The sequence below is a fragment of the Spermophilus citellus genome, assembly GCF_964194105.1.
Source record: "Spermophilus citellus genome assembly, chromosome: 8".
NCBI lineage: Eukaryota > Metazoa > Chordata > Mammalia > Rodentia > Sciuridae > Spermophilus > Spermophilus citellus.
Window position 1 is genome coordinate 3,192,692 of NC_138189.1, and position 23,622 is coordinate 3,216,313.

At 56.7% G+C, this 23,622-nt stretch overlaps 1 protein-coding gene across 2 annotated transcripts in view; it reads left to right on the forward strand.

Moving 5' to 3' along the window:
• Positions 1-3,824: 3,824 nt before the first annotated feature.
• ACOX3 (acyl-CoA oxidase 3, pristanoyl) overlaps positions 3,825-23,622 on the forward strand; it is a 37,829-nt gene continuing 18,031 nt past the window's right edge. For both annotated transcript variants that reach the window (XM_081303737.1, XM_081303736.1), the window contains exons 1-9: positions 3,825-4,059; positions 10,468-10,625; positions 10,999-11,232; positions 11,835-11,909; positions 12,317-12,406; positions 13,411-13,554; positions 17,854-17,942; positions 21,048-21,144; positions 22,703-22,885. In XM_081303737.1, coding sequence (XP_081159863.1) covers positions 10,482-10,625; positions 10,999-11,232; positions 11,835-11,909; positions 12,317-12,406; positions 13,411-13,554; positions 17,854-17,942; positions 21,048-21,144; positions 22,703-22,885 — 1,056 coding nt within the window. In that variant the 5' untranslated portion in view covers positions 3,825-4,059; positions 10,468-10,481. The remainder of the gene's footprint in view (positions 4,060-10,467; positions 10,626-10,998; positions 11,233-11,834; positions 11,910-12,316; positions 12,407-13,410; positions 13,555-17,853; positions 17,943-21,047; positions 21,145-22,702; positions 22,886-23,622) is intronic.

The following is a 23,622-nucleotide window of genomic DNA, read 5'->3' on the forward strand; positions in this document are numbered from 1 at the left end:
AGGCCTCTGACTCTCACTGGTGGCTCTGAGGTCTTCCTCTGTAGCCTGCCTTCTGAAGTCTGCTTAGAAGGGTTGAAAAACCAGCCTCTGCCTCAGAGCAAAGCCTGTCCAAGGAAGGGACATGACCTTTGTCCTTGGAAAGACCCACAGAGCACTCCTAGGCACATTCCCACCCTGCTGAGTTGTTTATCTACAAATAACAGGAGAGATCTGCTGCGCCAGGTGTCCCTGACTCAGTCAGGCTAGGTGGGGACCCATAGCAATCCCCTAGCAGCCACCAATCGACATGAGACAGGGAAATACCTGGGATGCCAGATGACCCTCCCAGTAGTTTATGGTGTTGGGAAACCACGTAGTTCAGCATGAACACCCCTCTTGGCTTAAACCAATCAGTTCAAATGAATACCCCCTTTGTACTGACCAATCACCCCTACCCAACTTGTTCCCACCAGTGAATGTGCTAATCATGTTTTAGAGTTGTTTTATGATTTTCCCGCGGTGTGTGATGATTTGCTAAGAGATGCTGTGATGTATGGGGGGGTCCCTGCCTTCTCCAAAGAATGTATAAAACTGCTGCAAACCCTAAGCTCGGGGCCTCTCAGCGTCACCAGTTGCCGTGTGTGCGCGGAGGATGGAGCTAGCTCGCAATAAACACCTCTTTGCTGCTTACATCATTCTTGGTCTCTGGTGGTCTTTTGGGGATCCCGAATTTGAGCATAACAGGGTCTCCTCTGCCTAGCAGAGTGATAGGCCTACAATCCCAGCCACTCAGAAGGTTGAGACAGGAGGATCTCAATTTCAAGACCAGCCTCAGCAACTTAGCAAGGCCCTAAACAACTTAGTGATACCCTGTCTCAAAAAGTTAAAAAAAAGGGGGCTGGCTCTGTGGTTCAGTGGTTAAGCACCCCTGGGTTCAATCATTGACACCAAAAAGAAAGAAAAAATAAACGTTCCTTCCCTCCCTTTCCTGCGGTGGATTAGAAGTCTTTTGTGAAAGTTGCCAGAATCAAAATGGAGTTACTTATGTCAAACCCTAACAAAATGGAGTGGGGAGGCCTTGGGGGATGGGGGTGATTCTTACACATATTTGCCTGGTAATAAGAACTATCACAAAAGGGCCAGCCAAAAAATCTCACATAAAAGATGCCTCTGTGTGGCTCCCTATCCGGCATCTGCCTTCAGCCTCAGACTGACACTGAGAAACTGATGTGACTCCATTTTTGAGAAACCAGCCTCTACCTTGGAGCAAAGCCTGTCCAAGGAAGTGGGCGTGACCCTTGTCCTTGGAAAAATGCACAGAGCGCGCTCCTAGGCACATACTCACCCCACTGAGTTGTTTATCTACAAATGACAGAAGAGATCTGTGGTACCCGGTGTCCCTGACTCAGTCAGGCTAGGTGAGAACCCATAGCAACATCTAGCAACCACCAACCCTGAGCTGCTGGGATTACCAGCATGTGACAGGGAAAATACCTGGGATGCCAGATGACCCTCCCAGTAGTTTATGGTGGTTGATAACATGTCGGGAAACCAAGTAGTTCAGCAGGTACACCCCTCGAGGCTTAAACCAATCAGTTCAAACAAATTCCTCCCCCCCCTTTGTATTGCCCAATCACCCCTACCTAACTTGTTCCCGCCAGAGAATGTACTAATCATGTTTTAGAGTTGTTTTATGATTTTCCCGTGGTGTGTAATGATTTGCTAAGAGATGCTATGATGTATGTGAAGTTCCTGCCTTTCCCAAAGAGTGTATAAAACTGCTACAAACCCTGGGTCAGGGCCTCTCAGCGTCACCAGTTGCTGTGTGCGCGGAGGACCAAGCTAGCTCGCAATAAACGCCTCTTTGCTGCTTACATTGATCCTGGTCTCTGGTGGTCTTTGGGGGGGTCCTGAACTCGAGCATATCAACACCAGCCTGGTTACTGATCTTTGCAGCCAAGGACAAGTGTTTCCACCTCCATGCATCCGAGGCAGATCGGGATTCAGGACACTGTGTACTCATGCCAATTGCTCTCCAGACAGAAAAGTTGGAAGCGGCTTTGGCAGAACCCAACATGCTGCTCTATACCGAACAGGTGATTGAGAGCTGCCTAGGCCGGGAAACCTCTCACCCGAGTCTTGAAGAGTGGCGGCTGCACTAATTGTGTTTAAGTAGCTGTCGGGTGTCCACCTTACCATCCAGAAAGAAAGAGAAAGATGCACCTCAAACAGACATGGGGTGCGTGCACTTACCTCGGTGTAGAATCTCGGTCTGGGACCTCCAATTGAAAGACTCCAGCCCCATAACCTGAGGCCTTGTTGCGAAAGTAAAAGTATGCAATAAATAGGCACAAGTACCGGATGAGCTTACCATATAACCGGTTGAGAAAAGAGCACTGCACCCATATCTCAGGACATGCTTGAGCTAACAGGAACAGATAAGCAGGAACAGAAAGAATGGAATGTAACCCTGTAGGTTTTCCAAGAACGTATAGTGAAAAGCAAGTTTACCCTAATGCTGGATTCAAAAGAACCAATGAGATACCTGTTAGTGTGCTAGGCGGGAAACAGCTCCCTTCTCCCTATAAAAGAACTGTACCCCAAAGCCCGGTGTGCCAGTTCACCAAAGCTTCGGCTGAGGTTTTGCTGTGCACCCGCAGGCGCCTGTGTATTAATAAACTTGCCTCCTGCTTTTGCAGCCAGTGTGACCCGTAGTTCTCTTTTGGACGGGGGATTTGAGGGTCTGAGGGTCTTTCACAATATGTTACCGCTGTTGACCGGTGACGAGTTCTTGCTTCCCCAATGTTGAAGAATAACACCAAAGAAGCACGCTGAGGCCAGGTCAGAGTAGAAATTAGAAGTTTATTAAAGGACAGCAAAAAAGGCTTCTCCCGGAGGAAAAAGGGGACCCAAGAGGTGGAATCCGTGGAAGTGCGGTTGTTTCCCCTTTTTATAGTTTTGGTGATGGAATGTAGGTTGGAAGGTGGGACGCAGGTGGGCCAAAGAAGTCATCTGGTCAGGAAGGACTTCATTATCACTTCTTTGGGATGGACTTTGGCCTAGGGCCTTTTCAGGACTTCATTAACATTCCCTGAGTTGTCCTGCATTTCCCTGAGTCATTCTCAGCATGGCCCCCATTTTAGACCTGATTTACCTAACTACACTGACTACCTAACTTTAAATCTGGCTTCAGAACTTCGGGAGCACTGGGCCAGCTTGATAATTTGAAAAGGCGCAGCCCACTGGCGGATGGGGCAGCTCCCAGGCCGTGGGGAGTCTGCAAGTTAAATCGCCTCCCGGGATTCTGCGCAGGACCCCCTCGGCCCCCAGGAGGGACGCTCCGGGAAAGCGCGCGACAACAACGTGCGGGGAGAGCCGCGGCCACCAGCGGCAGCCCACGTGGTCCGCCGGCCGCGGCTTTCCCGGACAACCGGAGCCCGGAGCGAAGACGTCAGGGGGACAGACAGGCCACCCCCTGGAGCCGTGGTGACGAGAGGGCAGGACCGGCCTAGGAGCAGGGGCGGAGACCCCCCTGATGGGAGGGGACCAGACCTGGAATGCGGGCGGGCCACGCCCCGGGGCGGAGCTGAGGAAGGTGGGTCACGCCCCCGGGGCCGAGCGGACCGGAAGGCCACGCCCCTTGCAAGGCGGAGCGAGGCCGCGGCCGTGCCCCGGAGCGGCCGGGCCTGTGAGCTAACCTCGGGGTTCCGCCCGCGGTAGCGACGTCAGGACGACGGTCCAGAGCCCGCCGTGTGCGCAGCCGGGGCCGCAGCAGAGCCGACCGCGCGAGGCCTGGGCGGGCGCGGGGCAGCGGGCCGCGCTGTGACCCCGGGGCGCCTGCGGCTGTGACCCCGGGGCGCCGGCAGCCGCTGGGGCCAAACGCTGGCATACGTGTCTCAGATCACCGCTCGCCCCCAGAGGAGACTGCGTCACGACAGGTTTAGCTGCGGGTGACAGGCCGGCGTCCACGTCACGTATCTCGGCAACCCGGGCTCCGCAGGGTGACAGCTCCTTGACAGTGGGACTTGGAGGTGGAACCGGGAAGCAGAAAGGTGGAGACCAGGCCCCGAGTCACCCCAGGTAACTTTTCTGTAGGGGTGAAAGCCAGGGGACTTCATAATGAGGCCCTGATTGGCTGAAGTCTCCAGTTTCCAGCAAAATGGTGTTTGGTGACCTGGCTGCTTCCTTAGTTAGACTGTGCAGCATTTTGGTTTGCACTGGTGCATGGGGGGTTTCTGTGCAGGACCTCAGACCAAAAGTATAGCCGCTCATTTTTTTTTTAAGAAGAAAAACTGGCATCAGTGAAAGCCACCACTTAACAGATGTCAGCAACTATAGCAAGTATCCGATTGTGCACTGCGACAGCTTAGACAGTGTGTGCTGACAAACATTGCCTTGCACTGTCCCTGAAGCACACAAGGAGAGGTGGCTTGGCAAATAGGCACTTTGCTGTAGTGTTGGAATTTGAACCCAGGCAGTCTGGCTTTGAATCCTCTTGGCATGGTATAGCAATGGGACCAGAGGAGACTGGATAGGATCATAGGATTTGGAGTCACTCTGTTTGATAATAACTGTAGGACCTTGGGCAATTGGCTTCACTTCAAAAAGCTAACTCCCTGGCGATTACCTGCACACAGTCCTTCCTCAATAATGGGAGGTTCCATGCTAGGTTTAATAGGGCCATATGTGGCAGAGGTATTGATAGAGTGGGGCCCTGATAAGCAATCTGGGCACCATGAGGAGGGGACTTCTAGGATGGGTCTTGGGTTTACAGTGTGGGTAGCTCTTGGGCTACTGGCAGTGTGAACTGGGCCTACAGGAGGGCAGGCTGGGTCAGGGGTGATTTCAGTGTTGCACATTCAGTTTGAGCATCTCCAGAACTCGAGAGTAGAGGGCTGTCCAGCCAGCTGCCAAATAAGCACAGGGGTCAGGAGGTATGGATGTGGGAGCTCTCCACACACCAAGGACCATCTGTGTGGATGGGATGGTGCATGGGGTGGGTGTCTAAGGACGGGTCTTCGAGGAGACAGGAGGAGGGCAAAGGGAGGCATGTGGTGCTCCAGGCCACAGGGAGAAGCGTGTGCAGGGTAGTAGGAATCAGGCCCTGGGTGGCTGAAGGACTCTTAGGCTTTTCTGCTGGTGTGTGGAGAACTTGCCTCTGCCAAGTGTGGTGCTTTAATTTTCCCTTTTTATGCTGCATAATTGAGATAGACTCCACATCCCATGGTCTACACCGTGCGCTACGTGGTTGCTTATATACTCACAGGGTTGTGCAAACATCATCACTGTGTAATTATGGAACATTTTCAGAAAGAAACTTTGGACCCATTAGGAGTGGATTGGTATTCCCCCAGCAGCTACTAATCCTTCTTTCTTTCTCTCTGTATTTGCATTTTCTGAATGTTTCCTATTATAGGAAGCATATGACTGTGATCTTTGGTGACTGGCCTCTTTCACTGAAATCATGTTTTCAAGGTTCATATATATTGTGTCATGAATCAGTACTTCATTCCTTTTTGTGACTGAGTTATGTCCCACTGGGCAGATCTGCCACATAGTTTACCTCTTCATCCACTGGTGGACATTTGGGTTGTTTCCACTTTGGAGATGCTATAAGCATTGCTGCAATGAATGTTTACGTACAGGTTTTTGTGTAGACCTAAGTCTTAGTTCTCCAGAGTGCGTGCCTAGGAGTGGAGTTGCTGGGTCCTATGGTTTGAGGAACTGCCAATCTGTCTTTCCATGTGGTGGCTCCATTCTCTGTCCCTCATGGCAGTGCACAAGGGTTTGGCTTCTCCACATCTTCTGCAGTCCTTGCTATTATGGATCTCTTTGTTGAGGCAGTCCTTGTGGTGATAAAGTGGATCACATTGCATTCTTGATTGGCTTTTGATGGCAAAAGATGTTGAGCGTCTTTTCTTGGACTTATTGGCCCTTTGTGTGTCTCTTTGGACAACTGTCTGTTCTAGTCCTTAGCCCACTTTAACTCTAGATACCTGTCTTATTATTGAGTTTTAAGGTTATTGAAGGTGGTTTTTGCAGCAAACATTTTAATTTGGGTGAGATCTCATTTCCTTGATTTTTTTGTTGTTGCTTGTGCTTCCATTGCTATATCTAAGAAGGCCTTGCTTAACCTACCGTCACAAAGATTCACGCCTATGTTTTCTTCTGAGTTTTATGATTTGGGCTCTTACCATTGGATCTGTGGGTCACGGAGTTAATCTTGTGTGTGTGTGTGTCCCCTTTTGTGTGTGTGTCCAGTTGCCCCAGCTCTGGTTGTTGGAAAGGACTGTCTTATTGAGTTATCATGGCACCCTGTGCAAAGCAGCCGAGCGCTGTGGAAGGCTTGAAGCAGAGGGGACGTGTGACTACATTGATGGGAATCGCCGGTTTCCAGGAAAACTGCTGTGTATGGGGACGGTGTTGCTCGGTTTCCATCACCACAACACCTGAGAGAGTCCGATTATAAAAACCGTGGCTTGTAGTGTTGGAGGTTCCAGTGCGGCCAGTTTGGTTGTCCCCATTGCTGTGGCCCTGTGGCAAGGCAGCACGTTGTGGCAGAAGCGTGTAGTGGAGCAAAGCCGCTCACCTCGTGGACAGGAAATGAAAGGAAGAAGAGACTGGGGTCCCACAATTTCCCTCAATCACCCAAGGACCCTCACTAGACTCCACCTTTTAAAGTCCCAGCATCTTCCAATAGTGCCTCCTCACTGGGTGCCAAGCCGTAACACGTGGGCTTTTGGGGGACATCCCAGATCCGAAGCCCAGCAGGCCGCTGCCTTCGAGACTCAGCTTGGTCCTGTGGCATCAAGCATGGGTGAGTCCGTCTGGTTTGGCCTGTCTGGGGGCTGGTGCAGGAGCCCAGGTCAAAGCGAAGGCCTCTGCCATCTTGGTGTAGGGCCTGAAGCCTGGCTCAGCTGATTTATCAGCTCCAAAAGGCTCAAATTAGTGTTTGTCTTGGAAACTGGTGGTCCCCTGGGGCTGTTTGTAGATGGCTTTTATCTGGGTGATGACATTTCCTTCTTTTAATTTTATTTATTTATTTTTTGTGGTCTGGTGTTGTACCAGGACTTGGCACACACTAGGCAAGCACTTGATCACTGAGCTACACTCCAGTCCACACCTCCTTTTTAAAAATAAATTTGAGACAGGGTCTCTCACAGAGTTGCCCGGCTGGCCTTGAACTTGTCCTCACACCTCAGTCTCCCTAGTACTTGGGATCACAGGCGTGTGCCAAGGCTCCCAGCATCTAAGAATGTTTTTGATTGACACATAAAGACTCTACACACTGATGGCACCTTGCAGCATCTCCACAGGTGTGCATGCGGTGATGCTGGCACCAGGTCAGCTTGCCTGCTCCTGGGTCCTGTGACGTGCAGCTCCCTGTCCCTGGCTTGGCCGCGTCTGTCAGCAGTGTTCCCTTCCTTGGGTGCTCTTTCTGCACCTGTCGCCTGCTGTGCGAGCTTCAGTGCTTGCTCCTGCTGGCTGGCGTCACAGAGCTACTTTCAGGTGCGGAGCCGCCTTGCCCTCCCAGGTGGGCCCAGGCACTCCTGCCACGTGATCTCTAGTCAGATGTCGCTGGGTTCAGTTTGCGGAGTTCAGCTGAGGGTCTTTGCATCTGTGTGTGAGGGACGCTTGCCTGGGTTTTTTCCTGTGTCCTGGTCTGCTGTTGGTGTCGGGTCATGCTGGCCTGGGGATGACTTGGGAAGCGCGGGCACCTCCTCGGCTTTGGGGCCATGTTTGTGGAGATTGGTATTTTTCTTTGAATGTTTGGCAGATCTTATAACTGAACCCCAGTTTCTTGGTTGCTAACTCAGCTTCTCAGTCATTGTAGTCTACGCTGATTTTCTGCTTCTCATAAATCAACCTTGGTGGGTTGTGCCTCCCCGGGAGTGGACCATTTCCTTGAGTGACCTCTTCAGTTGGCACCTGGTGGTTTGTGGAGTTCTCCCTCATGCTTATTTCTTTACGGTCAGCCCAACTTCCCCCCCTCGATTCCCAGTTAGGAGTTTGAGTTTTCTCTTTTTAATGGGCCCAGTGCCATGATTAACCTGTGTCATTAACATGGGCAAACACACTTGTGTCTTTCCCCAGTGATAGAATTCCCTGAGTAACAATGAAGTCACGGGCTGTGCCACGCCCTGTGGTGGGGATTCGCTGAATACTGGCAGGTCCCCCTATAGCCAAAGGCTGGGCAAGCACAGGGTCTTTTATTCCAGTCTCTGTTGATAATAGTACCTGTCACCCTCAAAGCACACGTCATATGTAGAGAGGTCACAGAAAGAATAAGATAGGTAAAGGCGCCACAGAGGACAGGCTGCTGGGCCTAGAGCTGGGGCAGAGAGACGAACGCACTGTCCACCGGGGGTGGTCAGAGAGGGGTTAGGACAAACCAGTTCCGCAGAGTTGCAGGTGCAGGCTGGACATGTCAGCGTGCAGAGAGCTGTGTGTGGTCATCACACGGGAGAAGCTATGCCGTGCTGAAGCCCAGGGGACAGAAGCAGAGGTTTGCTGCTGTGGCGACTTTCCTGGACAAGGCATGTGAGGAGCGACCAGGTGATGGAGTCCAGGTGCTGCTGTGTCCAACCTCGGAGTCTTGAGTGATGGGTGTTGTCTGATTAGGTTGTTCGCTCCCATCTTGGTATGATTTGGGCGGTCTGTGAGTCCAGGTGCTCCTGATTATGTTTGATGGCATGTTTGAGTTCTTGTTTACTATTTGTCCTTGGGATTGAACCCAGGGGTTTGCTACCACTGAGCCACACCCCCAGACATTGCATTTTAATTTGAGACAGTATCTCACTAAGTTGCCCCAGCAGTTCTTGAGCTTGAGATACTGCTGCCTCTGCCTCATGAGGCATGTGCCGCTGTGCCTGCCCGGCAATACGTTTTTATAAAAAATAGGTGTGTTCCTTATGGTGGTGCCTGGCAGGAGAGGTTGTTCCAGGGGTTACTCAAGGCAGGCACAGCCTGAGGACTGCTGTTCTGCACACCATGGAGTCACCAGGGCAGGCACAGCCTGAGGACTGCTGTTCTACACACATGGAGTCACCAGGGCAGGCGCAGCCTGAGGACTGCTGTTCTGCACACCATGGAGTCACCAGGGCAGGCGCAGCCTGAGGACTGCTGTTCTGCACACCATGGAGTCACCCAGGGGAGGCACAGCCTAAGGACTGCTGTCTTATACACCATGGAGTCACTACGGCGGGCACAGCCTGACCTGCTGTTCTTATGTCACCGTCACTTGTAGTATACATCCCACTGGCCATACTCAGTCCAGCTGAAAGTCTACAGACTCCTCAGTCTGTCTGCGAGGCAGCTGTCTCCACGTGGCCTCTCCCTCCTGCCTGCTGCTCCTGCCTTGCTCCTCGTATATCCCCTGTCACTTGCTCCTCGTGTGCTTCTCCTCCCGTGACCTGGGGTCTCCCCAAGCTGACCTTGGGGGCCACCACAGAGCTCCGCTGCCTCTTCCCTGCTGCAAAGTTGCCCTGCGCCCCTCAGCTCTTACCTGTTTCCACAGGAACAGAGATGGGAGGGTTACCCGGGGACTGCAGGGCTTGGTGGCCACGTCCCTCCTTTCCCTCTTACTGGAACTGTGGACTGTCCAGGGCAGAGTCCATCCCTGACTACTTCAGCAGTCATCTAGAAGCATTTCACAGTCCCCCGGGCTCCATGGTTGTGGAGAGCCGGGTCCACAGCCATCTCCTCCAGCACCTCCACTAGCCGAGGTCTTGGGAAAGGGCCAGCCAACTCAGAAGTCCCCGAATTCCTTGTTTGAGAGCCCTGTTCTCTTAGTGGAGAGGCAGGTGTCTGTATGTTGGGGACAGAACAGGTCCAAAGCCTGGGACAGATGGCCCGCATCCAGGAACATAATGTACCGTGGTGTGTGGCCAGGCTGCTTTGCTGGACTCCCTGCGTGGTGTCCTCAGGCGGAGCTGAGGCTGCCTGAGCCCAAGTCCCCAGTACCCTCTGGACCCCTTGCCTACCATCTATTTGCTACACCCGCTTCCCATGTCCTTCCAGCGCCTGCCCCGGGACCTCTCTTAGCTCTCTTTTGTGTCCTCGTCACCCTTTGTCCAGGAGTGGAGGTGAGAAGTGCCACCTCGCCTTCTCTTTTTTTTTTTAAAGTCACATACTTTTTTTTTTTAAAGAGAGTGAGAGAGGAGAGAGAGAGAGAGAGAGAGAGAGAGAGAGAGAGAGAGAGAATTTTTAATATTTATTTTTTAGTTCTCGGCGGACACAACATCTTTGTTGGTATGTGGTGCTGGGGATCGAACCCGGGCCGCACGCATGCCAGGCGAGCGCGCTACCGCTTGAGCCACATCCCCAGCCCTCGCCTTCTCTTTTGGAATATGGCACCCCTTCTCTGTGCGGGCCCTGCCTGCCGTCCCCTCAGGTCAGGGCTTGCTTTGCTTGGGTGGTGGCACCTGGCCAGGCATGTGGCCGTCTGAAGGTGACCTGCCACCCTGCTTCAGGCAGTGTCCTCCACAGGTTGACGGCAGAGGATGGCGCCCACCTTGGAAGGAAGCGCCCGTGCCCTGTGGCCAGACTTCCCCAGGGGTCCCCTGAGCAGGTACCGGGCCCGCGCGTCCTTCAGTGGCGCGGAGCTGCTGCTGTTCTTGGAAGGCGAGGACGTGGTCCGCTTTAAGGTGAGGCGCGTGGCGCTGCGGCGTGTGCTGCCGGCATCCTCGTCCCCTGGTGGAAGTGGGTCTGCAGCTCTGAGCTGCGTGGCGTCCTGGGGCTGCCTCCTCGTGAGAAACTGATCCTGGGCCACCATGGGCCGTTCTCGTCTTTGTAACCCTGGACGGGCCTCAGAGAACTGACCAGAGAGACAGGAACAGACCCCCAGTCTCAGCTCCTACCTCAAGCCCCTTGTCCCTCAGTTGGGAGTGGCAGCCATCTTTCGGTGGTCCTGAGTCAGACTGTGTCCCCATCAGCTCCAGCCTTGAGAACTTTGTGGGTGGGGGTGAATGAAGTCCCGTCCTTCCTCCAAGTCGGCCGCACTGTCTCCTGTGTTTCCAGAAAACCATCTTCTCGGCTCTGGAGAAGGACCCTCTCTTCACCCGTTCCCGTGGGGCTGACCTGCCCCTGGAGAAGTACCGGGAGCTCAGCTTCCTTCAGTGCAAGCGGGTGCTGGAGTACGGCTTCTTCAGTGTGGAGGACCTGGCAGCAAGCCCGCTGAGGGTCTGGGCCCTGATCCACTGCCTGGGCATGTACGACTGGTCCCTGGCAACCAAGTGCTTCCTGCACCTGCTGGTGAGTGCACAGTGCAGGCCACTGCACATGGCCACATGCAGCTGGACGGGGGCCACCGCCATGCTTCCCCAGGTAGCCAGCAAGCCACAGGCAAAGCTGCACACTTGGATGAGACCTGGTGTCCGAGACTCGAAGGCCCACGCGAGATCCTGGGCCTTGTGTTCCTTTTTGCTGTGTGTGTGTGACCAGGGGGAATAGGAAGGCGGGCCAAAGGGAGGTGGCCACTGCATCCTTCCCACACAGTGGTAGGGGACTGGGCAGGGTGTGGCCCTCGTCCTGGGTGTGTTGTGGGTGGCGGTGGGGCTCTCCCTGCTGCTCACCGTCCTCCTGGCCCCTCTCAGCGGCTCAGGACTTCTCGCAGGCCGGAGGTGCCTGCAGGCTGCCTGGCCAGGGACCGGGCCTTGCTGCCAGTGGAGTCCAAGGCCCCTGGGCAGATGAACCTTGGGAGCTGGCCCAGGTGCGGAGCTGCCCCTGTCCCGCAGGGCCCCGCTGGGCCAGCATGGTGGCGCGGAGCCGGGGCCGTGTCGATGTCACGTCAGCCTCCAGTTCCTGAGCAGTGGCGCTTCTTAGCCCGGCCGGTTCACCTGATGGTGTTCCTGCAGGTTTTCGGGTCGGCAGTCTACAACTCCGGTTCTGAAAGACACTTCAAATATATCGAAAAGATCTTCAACACAGAGGTAAGGTCAGCGCCAAGAATGGCCCGGCCTTCCTCCCTGTTCTTGGGATTTGGGGAAGGGCAGCTGCAGGAGAGGCCCCTGGAGGTTGTGGCCATCTTATCTAAGGGGAGTCTCGGGCCATGTCCACTCCCCAACCGGCACACAGTGGGCTCTGCTGCCCGCCCAAGCCGGGGCCTGGTGCTGCTTCTGGGGTCTGGAGCAGTCCCCACCACCCTGTGACCCAGAGAGGGCTGTGGCTGGTCTGCCTGTCATCTCATGAGGTGGCACCCGGTCCCATGGGACGCAGCCAGGTCAGAGCTGGGGAGGCAGGTGAATGGCGATGGGCGGGCCCGGTCAGTTCTGCCAGGACAGGGGGGGCAGGCCCTCAGGAACAGCTCGCCTTATATACTTTGCACTTGGACTCCTAGATTTTTGGCTGTTTTGCTCTGACTGAGCTGAGTCACGGGAGCAACACCAAGGCCATCCGCACCACCGCCCACTACGATCCCGCCACCCAGGTGGGCGCCCCTTCCCTCCCCTTCCCCGTGGGAGTGTTGGGAGTGGGGTGGTCACTAACGAGGAGACCCGTCCCGGCCGGTGCTCCAAGATGCACACTGAGCCTCCTGGGTGCTGGAGAGCCGGTGGCCGTGCCCCACGACCCAGGGTAGAGTCCAGGTGCTGGTTTGTGCATTCTGAAAGCCAGAGAGGACACCACTGTTGTGAGGTTCACTGCTCTGCTCGCCGGCAGGGCTGGTGCTGCGTGCGCGTGGTCCAGTCACCTGCACGTTGAGTTCTGCATCTCTCACTGCAACCTGCCCTGGTCTCGCACACCTGCCCTGGTTTCACATACCTGCCCTGGTCTCGCACATCTGCCATCTCTCACTGCACACCTGCCCTGGTCTCGCACACCTGCCCTGGTCTCGCACACCTGCCATCTCTCACTGCACACCTGCCCTGGTCTTGCACACCTGCTCTGGTCTCGCACACCTGCCATCTCTCACTGCAAACCTGCCCTGGTCTCACAAACCTGCCCTGGTCTCGACACCTGCCATCTCTCACTGCATCTGCCCTAGCCTCGCACGCCTGCCGTGGTCTCACGGCCACACCGAGCGCACAGAGGCGGCAGCTCGTTCTCCACCTCACGCCTCCGTCCCTCACCTGCCCGTGTGTCCACGGGGCTCCTGGGCATTCAGGGATAGCCTCATTCGTGGAGCTTGTAGACCAGAGACCGCAGGTTAAACAGGCTGCCACCCCGGAGAAGTCCAGGGGACGAGGAGGAGGCGCGGGTGCTCGGCCCTCCCACTCAGCCTGGCGAGGAGCGCAGTCTTAGCAGACAGAGTACTCTGCTTACGTTTTATTGTTCGCAATGTCGCTTGCCATTTCTCAAGTCTGTGAACCACAGGTGTGAGATAGGCCCCCTTTGCAGCAAAGGAAGTCAAAGTGCCTCTTTTTGACTCTTGAAGGAGACCTGGGGGAGGCGTGCGCCTCGGTGCTGACCACCGTGTCACTCTTCCTCTCGCAGGAATTCGTCATACATTCGCCCGATTTTGAAGCTGCCAAATTCTGGGTTGGGAACATGGGCAAGACGGCGACTCACGCGGTGGTGTTTGCCCAGCTGTACACGCCAGGGGGCCAGTGCCACGGGCTGCACTCCTTTGTGGTGCAGGTAGGTTGCCAGGGGGACCAGCGAGGGGCACCAGCGAGGGGGGATCAGCGGGGGGGGACCAGCGAGGGGCACCAGCGGGGGGTGCCTGAGGCCCCCGTGGCTTCTGCGAGTGCAGGTTGGGCCTGGGGAACTCGGGGAGCCGCTGGGCAGTCCGGCTGCAGGCCGCCTGCCGCAGCACTGCAGGCTGTGGTTAGCCTGATGCCAAACGTGCTCAGAGGATCGTGCGTTCTCCAAGGCATCCAGGGAAGCCCACGGGGTGCAGGGCACTGTGGGTCCTGCCCAGTGGAGCTTCCAGTCCAGGGGAGAGACAGGAGGAGGCGAGTGGAGTCCCGAGCCTTGGCTGGTGGAGGTGTGCGCAGGCTTGAGGGGCCCTCGGGTTGGCAGTCCCTTAAGTGTGGAAGTGTGAGATGTGAACTGCACAATTAAATATTTCTGAGATAAGTTGACATAGACTATTTCTACTTTCGTCTTTAGAAGTCTTTCCTTGATTCAAGAGTTTTAAGGATATTTATAATCACTACATTATCATTTTACTTCTGGATGAACTGAAAACTTGCATTCATAGTCTTTTTGTTTCATTACTTGAAAAATACCAGTTGTTTTTTCATTCCCCTCCTCTGTGTTAGCTGTCTGCTGCTGTGACAAAACGTCTGAGATAATTCACTTTTAAGGAGGAAAGGTCTACTTTGATTTGTGGCTTCAGAGGTTCTGTCCATGGTTGCTTGGCCCATCACGGGAGGCCTTTGGTGGGAGTGTGTGTGAACCCGCAGGCCTCTTTCTGGTCAGGAAGCAGGGAGAGAGGAAGGGGCTGGGGTCCCAAGGGTTCCTTCAAGGGCATGCCCCACGGATGTGATTTCCTCCTTTAGTTCGCATCCCTAAAGTTTTCATCCTCTCCCAAGTGCTAAGCCTTCAGCACGTGGCCTCTGGGAGACATTTCAGATTCAGATCATAATGTCCTATCATCCCTGGGCCCCAGAGGCTTCTCTCTCTCCCCCTCTGTTGGTACTGGGGTAACCCAGCTCTGCTTAACCACTGAGCTACACACCCAGCTTGTAAAAGTCTTGTCATTTGAGACATGGTCTTGCTAAGTTTCTTCAGGCCTTGCTAAGCTGCTGAGGCTGGCCTCAAACTTGCAATCCTCTTGCCTCAGCCTCCCAAGTTGCTGGGATGATCCGTATGTGCCACCGTGCCTGTCTCACGTCCACCTCATAATGTGAAATGCATTCAGTTAATTTCCAAGAAAGACCAAAGTTTTACCTGTCCCACCATTGTTCAAAAGTGCAAATACAAAGTCTCTGAGTCTTAAAGGCAAACTTTTAGCTGTGAGCTCTATAAAAATTAAAATACAAGTTACGTACCTCCAAGATACAGTGGTGGGACAGGATAGACATTCCCAGTCCCAAAGGAGGAATAGATCATAGAAAGAAGGAATTAGACCAAAGCAAGACCAAAACCCAGAAGGGCAAACATTTAACCCTGTAGTTCTGGCACCTTGGGCACATAGTGGCGTGATGTGAACTCGAAAGTGCTCGGGCAGCCAGGCGCATGGCACACACCTGTAATCCCAGTGACTCAGGAGGCCGAGGCGGGAGGATAGAAAGTTCAAGGCCAGCCTTAGCAATGTAGTGGGGCCTCAGCAACTTAGTGAGACCGTATTTCAAAATGCAAAATAAGAAAAGGCTGGGGATGTGGATCAGTGGCAAAGCACCCCCGGGTTCAACCCCTGGTACTAAAAAATAAAATAAAAGACCTGGGCAGCCCCACCCCTGTGGCCCTGCTGGCTGAGAGCACTGGGCCTCTCCCTGGGCCTCGCTCTGCTCGCTGCCTGCATTCCGCGTGGCAGGCAGGCCCCCTCCTCATATCTCCAGCTTGTTGGCATCTCACTGTGGCTTCGGCTTTGCTTTCCCAGCGTCACACGTGGCCCTCTGTGTGTGTGGGGGTGTCTAGGGATTCTGACCCTGCCCCACACCCCTGGCCTCTCGGGATTCCTAGGGGATCTTGGCGGAAGCCTCCATGGCCCCTGTATGCCTGCAGCACCAGCACCAGCCGGGCACGGGGGCCCACGCCTGTCATTCCAGTGGCTCAGGAGGCTGAGACAGGAGGATCGCAAGTTCAAAGCCAGTCTTAGCAAAAGTGAGGTGCTAAGTATCCCAGTGAGACCCTGTCTCTAAAGAACATACAAAACAGGGCTGGGATGTGGCTCAGTGGTCGAGAGCCCCCCAAGTGCAATCCTCAGTACCAAAAGAAACAAAAAACCAAAAAACCAACACCAGCACCACGTGGACAATGCCAAGGCCTGCCGTCCACGGGAAGCCCACAAAATGTCAGAACACAGAGAAAATGTAGACAAGTTCTTTGTCTACACAGGAACATGAGCAGTGCCAATCCAGTTCCCCACAGAGGCCTGTTCCCATCTGAAACGTCACGAGCCTGGCCTTTACTGTCTGAATTACTATCAGCCTTCTGCTCTTCTGAGCTGGACCAGAATTTTCCATGAAGTTGTGTATACCACCGAGGCTTTCTCTAACCTGCTCCACCAAACTTGTCTGAATTCTCTTGCAAACCAATTCCAAAGGCTTCTGAAGCTGTACGTGGTCAGATAGAGTCGCAGCAATGACTCCGATTCTTGGTACCGGTTTTCTGTGTTAGTTCTCTGTCGCTGTGACGAAATCGCTGAGATAATGTACTTAAAAGGAGGAAAGGTTTATTTTGGCTCATGGTTTCAGGGGCTTCGGTCCATGGTCACCTGGCCCTGTGGCGTTTGGGCCTGTGGAGAGGCTGCACACCCAGGGGGAGCAGAGCACAGCCTTCACTTCCCGGCACCAGGGGCAAAAGGAAAAGGGAGCGCCGGCTCCCACCCCGGGCGCCCGCTCCTGCAGCCCCTCCAGCCCCCCGCAGACCCCTCCCCTTCCAGGTTCTCTCTCCTGGCCTTCGGGGCAGTCAAGGGCCAAGCCGGCCACTCTTCATTTCTGTTTTTTGAGCTGCTTTTTAAATGGCATTTATTTCAAAAGATTTTTTAAAATTTGCTTCTGACTCTTCACTGAGCCTTATTGAAAGACTGGAAAAGGGAGAATATGTCTTGTGTTTGGATTTTGGCCCTTTAAATACTTTAAATATCTTTATTTTAAATTTCAATTAAGTTAGACCATTGCTTTACCAGATAAAAGCTGACGTACAGCAGACCCGTGAGTTTTAAGTGATCTGACCTCAGCTTCCTCTCCTTCCTCTCTCTTGCTCTTCTCTCTTCTGTGCTGAGCACTCTCTGCCGGAGCTCCGCCCTGCCATCGGGGTTCCTCCCCGCCTCAGTAGACAGCGGTCCTGTGGCCGTCCGGGCCCTCTAGGGTGTTTAACAGCCTTGGCCTCCACCACAGGACGCCAGTGCTGCCCCTTAGCTGGGACAACCACATATCTCCAGACGCGGCCTCCGAGCTCTGGAGGGACGGGTGGTGGCCGCTCCTTTGCCACCAGAAGTCCCCGCGCTAACATTCTCATGGAATGAAACCGTGTCCTGTTCACGGAGCAGGGGTGAGGGCTGGTCAGCCCGCTGGCTCTGCATGTTTTTAGATAAGTGGGCCTTTGGAAACCCGTCTTGGTGAGTGGAGAGTTGCCACAAATCTCGACCATCCCTCTCACCGCATACACGTGCCGCCATGTTGTCATTCTTTTGGAACCCTGCTGTGGCAGGACCTCCAGATGGCATTCAAGTAGCACGCACCGTCAGCCCTGACTCCGGCCCTGCAGCTGCCCCCACAGAGCCCTGTGGCCACCGGCCTCACCACAGCGGACAGCCGCCTTCTCAGTTCCGTAGGCTGCAGGCTGGGGGCTGGGCACTCTGGTTGCATTTCGGGAGCTGAATGTCTGAAGTCCAGATGCAGCAGCGGCTCCCTCTGAGGCTGTGGGGTGGCCCCTCCCTGCCTCTCCCAGCTCCTGGCAGCTCTGGGCATCCTTGGCCCATGGCCACCTCTCTCCAGTCTCTGCCTTCACCCCAGTCACGTGGCTTCCTGATTATATGTTTCCCTGGTCCCTTGTAAGGATCCTTGTCCTTGAATTTAGAGCCACCAGGTGTTTGGGGTGACCTTGTCTCGAGACCAGCCTTCAAGGCATCTGCACAGACCCTGTTTCCACATGACGCCAGTTCCCAGGTCCAGGGCAGCCCCTGGGCCTGACGCTCCCAGAGGAGATGGCGCGACCCACAGCTGCGCAGAGTGGCCCCTAGCTCAGCCACGGGTCTGGCCACACTCGTTTTGCTTTTCCTGTGATCCTAACAAGCACCATTTGTTGCTCTCCATGACTTCACAGATTCGGGACCCAAAGACCCTTCTTCCCATGCCAGGGGTGATGGTTGGCGACATAGGGAAGAAGCTTGGGCAGAACGGGCTGGACAATGGGTGAGTGTCGGGCTGGGCTTGGCGGTCACAGAGCTGCCCCTCCAGGAACCCTCACTTGAGCTGGGCTTTTGCAGGAGCCTCAGAGCTGCCCTTGCCTGGAGGCTCCCGTGGGCCGTTCTAGGCAGTAGGGACCCTTGCCTGCCTCCCTGCGAACAGCTGTCCCCTCCAGCAGGTGGCGCTCCCAGGCCTCAGGCCAGGCCCAGCCCCTTCCCTCCATCTGGGGGCCTCAGCCTGGGCTAAGCTGGGTGCCAGGCCACCTCCTTGCAGCCAGGTCCTCGGGACTCAGCCTCAGCACCCTGCTCAGAACCCTAGAACCTGGTCCACAGTTGTGCCTCGCTCTGGGCTTGCTCCTGGTGATCCTGTGCAATTCGGAGGAGGTTTGCTGGTTGATCTGTTTGATACACTCACAGAAACCTACTCAGTGGGTCTTGCTGGGGCAGGAACTGGCTTAGTGCTGGGTGGAAGATGGTGAGCACATGGGGGTCTCTGCCGCCTTCCAGCACAGGTGTGAAGCAGGGTTGATGCAGGTGTGGGGGGTTCCGAGCGCTCAGGTGGATGTGCAGACGTTGGCTGGGGAGCAGCCCGAGAAGTCTTTAGTGAAAGCTTGAGGTCCAGGTAGAGGCCCTGCGCTTAGCAGGAGGTGGCCAGGTGACTGGGGACAGCACAGTGTGAGGCTCCAGGGTGCACAGCCAGCTTGCGGAGGCCCCGGAAGTCTTGTCACTGAGGGACAAGAACCTCAGTTGTGGAACATCGAGAGCATGAGCTCTGTGCCACCTCAGCTGACTTTCTTGGCCAGGGTCCTCATCCGTGCAGTGGTGTGTCCCCATGTCAGGGCCCTTGTGTGGTCTCCAGGAGGAGCCAGGAGAGGGCTCTTGGCCCTAACTGTGTCAGTGCCTCCCTCCCCCGCACACAGGACCCAGAACTGGCTCCAGGTGAGCCCGGCCCGAGAGAGGGCACAGGGAGAGGGGGTCCCCGAGTCCTGGAGGCTCCTGTGGGAGCCTGGGTCCTGTGTGCAGGGGAGCAGTCCTGCCCTGCCGTGTGGCTCGGCTGGCCCACTCCCAGCAGCTGCCACAGTGGGTGACCTGGGACTCCAGGAGGAGGTGAGCCAGGTGGTCGCCAGATACCCGCCTGGAGAGACCTCCTTTCATCTTTCCCTCCCCAGAAGTCGGGGGCTGGGCTGGGAGGGTCTCTGATCTCTGCTTGGTCACAGCAGGTTTTGTCACAGCTTGAGAAAAGCGGGTCTCGTCACTTCTCTGTTGAGAGTGCAGGTGTGCATGGCCAGCAGCTCGGCCACCGCAGGGCTTCTCTGACCATCCACTGACCTTACAAACCAGCATCATTTGGGAGCACACAGAACGACCTGCCCTTGGCTCCCCTGAATCTCCTGCTTCTGGAGAAAGAATGGTCTCTAGGTGGACGGTGCCCCCGCAGCACCGGTGAGACCGCTTCAGGAGACACGTGGACATGGCCAGGCTCTTCTGATGGCCAGGAACGCCCCTCTCCCGAGTCCCTGTGGGCAGGGGGGTCAGCCTGAGAAGCCAAGAGCTCCTCTGAAGCAGAGTCCCTGCTGTGGGGCCCGTGGTGTCTGCCCACACGCTGGCCGCAGGAGGCCGTGGAGCTGGGGAGCGCCCAGCTTCCCACACCAGCCTGGCTCAGCTGCCCTTTTCCCTCGGCCAGCGGCGGGCTTGCCTAGCAGAGGGCGCCCGCGGCCCAGATGCAGCCCTGCCTCTGTGGTCCTGCTTTTCTCTGCTTTAGGGCTGTTCCTGGCGCTGAGCCACACGGCCGAGGGTCGCCTGGATTTCTAGCAGCCACACACCTTGGGGACTCCCGTGAGTGGCCAAGGCTCACCTGCTCACTGCCACCACTTTTTCCACAATAAATGATCTTGAAAGGGGTGAAGAGGCAGGACCTGCACAGAACAGGGTCACCTGTGGTGTCCTGGGCAGAGGATGCCTTACCCACCTCTGTGGGGTGGGGAGCCGTGACGGGCTTCCTGGAGGGGGTTGCAGCCCAGCTGCCCTCTGAGGAGCACCAGAGGCTGCCCAGGAAAGGCAGGGAGGGCCCAGGCCAGGAGAGAGCCTGGGGGGTCCAGGTGTCTTGAGTTGGTAGACCCGGCTGCTGGAGAGGCTAGGTCAGGTGAGGGTCACCCTGCATACGGGGTGCAGGCAACTGGGGAGTGGGTGTGGGCTGGGCTCACCAGGCTGTGGCAGTGTCAGAGCGTCTCTGTTCCTGCTGGTGTTTGATGGAAACGGCTAGGGTGGACTGAGAGGGGACGTCCACAAGCCAGGTTTCAAGGAGGACAGGTGTTGGGAAAGGAACACCTTCCTTGTCCAGCAGGCTGTCCCCCATCTCTTGACCCCAGCTGGGACAGCTGTTCACCACTAATGAGGTCTTCTTTGGTTTCACAAGAGCTGTCCTCTCTGACATTGTGAGTGATCTTAGTCACTGGCTGGGTGGCTTGAGGAACCACCGACGTGTCTGGCTGGTGTTTGGGGTTTTGATTTGGGGACGGTGTGCAGAACGCACATCCCTTGACGTACCGTGTCGCCTAAGCTGTTGCCAAAGGGGTTCCCTGACCTGACGACCATCACAACATCTTCAGTGTTTAACTCATGCTCAACCATAAAGGTGACCACGTGATCATCTCTCAGCACTCAGAAGGGACAGGTCACCTCCTTTGGGTTCCCCGGCCACACCAGGAACCCCCGGCTGCCCTTGGGGAGCGGGAGGGGCTGCAGAGGCCAGAGGAGGCGAGTGTGGACGAGGTGGCCACACAGCTCTTTGCTGTGTCTTGCGGGTTTGAAGCCTCCGTCGCGCTCGTTGCACCCAGGGCTCAGGCTTGTGGGTGACACATGAGGAGAGTCAGAGCGGCCGCCCTCAGGGCCAGCTGCCGTCCTGCCAGCAGCCCAGGTGCTGCGCTGCCCCATGCCCTGCGCGTCCTCCAGGAACACCTTTGTCCCATGGGGCGGGGTCCTGGCTGTATGTTCCCCCATGTGCAGGCTACCACGCCTTGTCCTTGGGGTTGTGGCACCTTTGTGCTGCCCTCTGGGGACAGGAGGGAGCCCAGGGCCACCCCTAACAGAAGCCGCCCTTTCTGCCCCACAGATTCGCCATGTTCCACAAGGTCAGGATTCCTCGCGAGGACCTCCTGAACAGGACGGGGGATGTCACCCCTGAGGGCACCTACGTCACCCCCTTCAAGGTAGGAGGATTCTGCAGGGCATTTGTGGCCAGTGCTCCCCGGGCGCCTCCCCTGCAGGGCCTGCCAAAGCCCTGAGCAAGGCCCTGCCACTGGAGGCCCTGGGCACGCCTCCTTAGCTTGGGTTCTGTGTCCCCAGCCAGGGCAGAGACTTGGTCGCACGGTGCCGGCTGCAGGGTGAGCCCGGCCTGGCAGCAGGCTCAGGCTGATTTGGGGCGTCCACGCCCATGGGGTTCCAGTTGGGGGATTCTCCCCAGCGCTGTCACCTGAGGGTCCACAGGAAGAGGCCGCTGGAGAGCTCCACACTTGGCAACCAGCAGGGTTCTCTGCGTCCAGGACCCGCCACCCCTCCCCAGAGACCTGTGGCCTGAGGGGAGGTGGCCCTGGGCTGAGGTGAAGCCTCAGGGCTGTGAGTCTCGGCCAAGACCACTGAGCCCAAGGATGGGCATCAGAAAGGCACTCTGGGGACACCAGTGTCACCTGGCAGTGAGAAGAGGGTAAGGGACACACAAGGAAAGATGGAGCACCCTGAGGCTGGAAGCCACGGAGCATGTGACCTTGAGCTGTGAAAACATCACCCTGACATGAAGCCGGGGGCCTGGAGAAGGAGCTCTGGAGGCCACAGGACAGCCCGAGGGCCAGGCGGCACCTGATGCCCACTGGGAGCGGGAGGGGCTGCGGAGGCCCTGGGGAGGCCAAGTGTGGACGAGCAGTCTGCAGACGGACAGGACGGGGTCCTTGGGTGGAGGACCTCATGCTCCCAGGGGAGCAGATGCCGGCCGGGCAGGAGCAGGAGAGGAGCTGGGGGACTTCAGAGGAAAGTCCTGGAGCCCTCAGGTCCGATGGCAGTGAGCAGAAGTCACCTGAACTTGGGATTCTCAAGGCAGCACGGGGGGAAGTGACTGTGAGCACGTGTTCCCACGCCAGCAGAACTGGCACTGGGGTGCGTCTCCCCAATCCACAGCGTTTTGGAAGATGACTCGACACCTGGGGTAACAGCAGCCAGGTGGGAGGGGACAGGGCCTTGGGAGGCTGTGCACTGGACGTGTCACAGCCCCACCAGGGACCCTGACTGCTTATGGCAGGAGGAGACGCGACCAGAGGGTGAAAACTGGAGGTGCTCTGAGACCCACCCACTCCACAGGGACACAGAACATGGGCATCTGTTAGCCCCTTAGATTGGGTCCTCGGACAGGGTTGGGGATAAAAGGAACCTATTTTCTCAGCAGAATGTCGGGCCAGAGACACACTCCCAGACTGTGGGCACCCTGCTGCCCCCAGCCGCCCAGGCCATTGCTGCCTACCGCCCGGTGCACACAGGGCCTGGTCCCTAAGGAGGGCTCCTGCAGAGCTGTGGCCTGCCGTTCCCTCCTCCTGGAGCGCCCCTTCCTCCCGCAGCTGGGGTCCCCTCCTCCGCCCATGGTTCACTGGTGGCAGCTGCCGTCCGCGGGCCCAGCCGCCGTCTGTGCCTGGAGGCTGGCTCTGGGTGCCCCGGGGCTCAGGGGAAGGAAAGGTCACCTTCGTCTTTGGCCCACGCGCAGTGCCTGCTTCTCTTCCTCAGGACACCAGGCAGCGCTTCGGAGCGTCGCTGGGCAGCCTGTCCTCGGGCCGGGTGTCCATCATCGGCATGTCGGTGGTGAACCTGAAGCTGGCCGTGTCCATCGCGCTCCGCTTCTCGGCCACTCGGTGTCAGTTTGGACCCACGGAGGAGGAGGAGGTCCCCGTGCTGGAGTACCAGCTGCAGGTGTGGGCTTCCTGCTCCCTGCTGCCCCGGCGCCTCTTCTCTGGGCTCCTGGGAGCCGGTCTGAGCCGTCAGCAGTAAGGGGACAGGCAAGGGGTGTGGCCGCAGGCAGCGAGGCCCTGTGTGTCCCGGGGTGGCTTGTAGTTCAAAGAACTGTGTGTAGAATGGCCACAGCAGGGGCCAGGGCAGGCATGCTCACCTGATGTGGCCGTGAGGTCCCACAGCTGTGGCAGGTGGTGGGCTGCCTGTCCACCTGTCATCCATTCCTTCCCTGAGACATGATTCCCCGGGAATGATTGTCAGAAGCAACAGGTGAGTGTGGAGCCCTGTCCCCTGTGGTGGCTTTTAGGGCTCAGGAGAGACACCCAGGCAGCAGTCCAGGTAGGCACAGCCGGGGAGCTGACCCCTCCCATATGCCGGCTCCTGAGGCAGAGGCCCCTGCCTTGCTGGACCTGGGGCTGTGCGGCGGGCCTTCGCAGCCAGGCAGTCGCCTTGTGATCCCCACGACACAGGTGGGGACCGAGGATTAGAGAGTGAGGCTCAGAGCTCGGTGGGTAGCTCTGGTCAGGCTGGGGGCCAAGCTGTGCATGAGCAGGTGTGTCCAGTGAGTCTGCGGGATGTGACTACTGCGCACCTTTCCGTGCACTGAGGCTGAGGTGCCTCCATGCCGAGGGGAGTAGGGTGCTGTCCGCACCTGGGCAGCCCACGGCCTGCCCACCCCGGCCCCCTCCTCCAGCTGC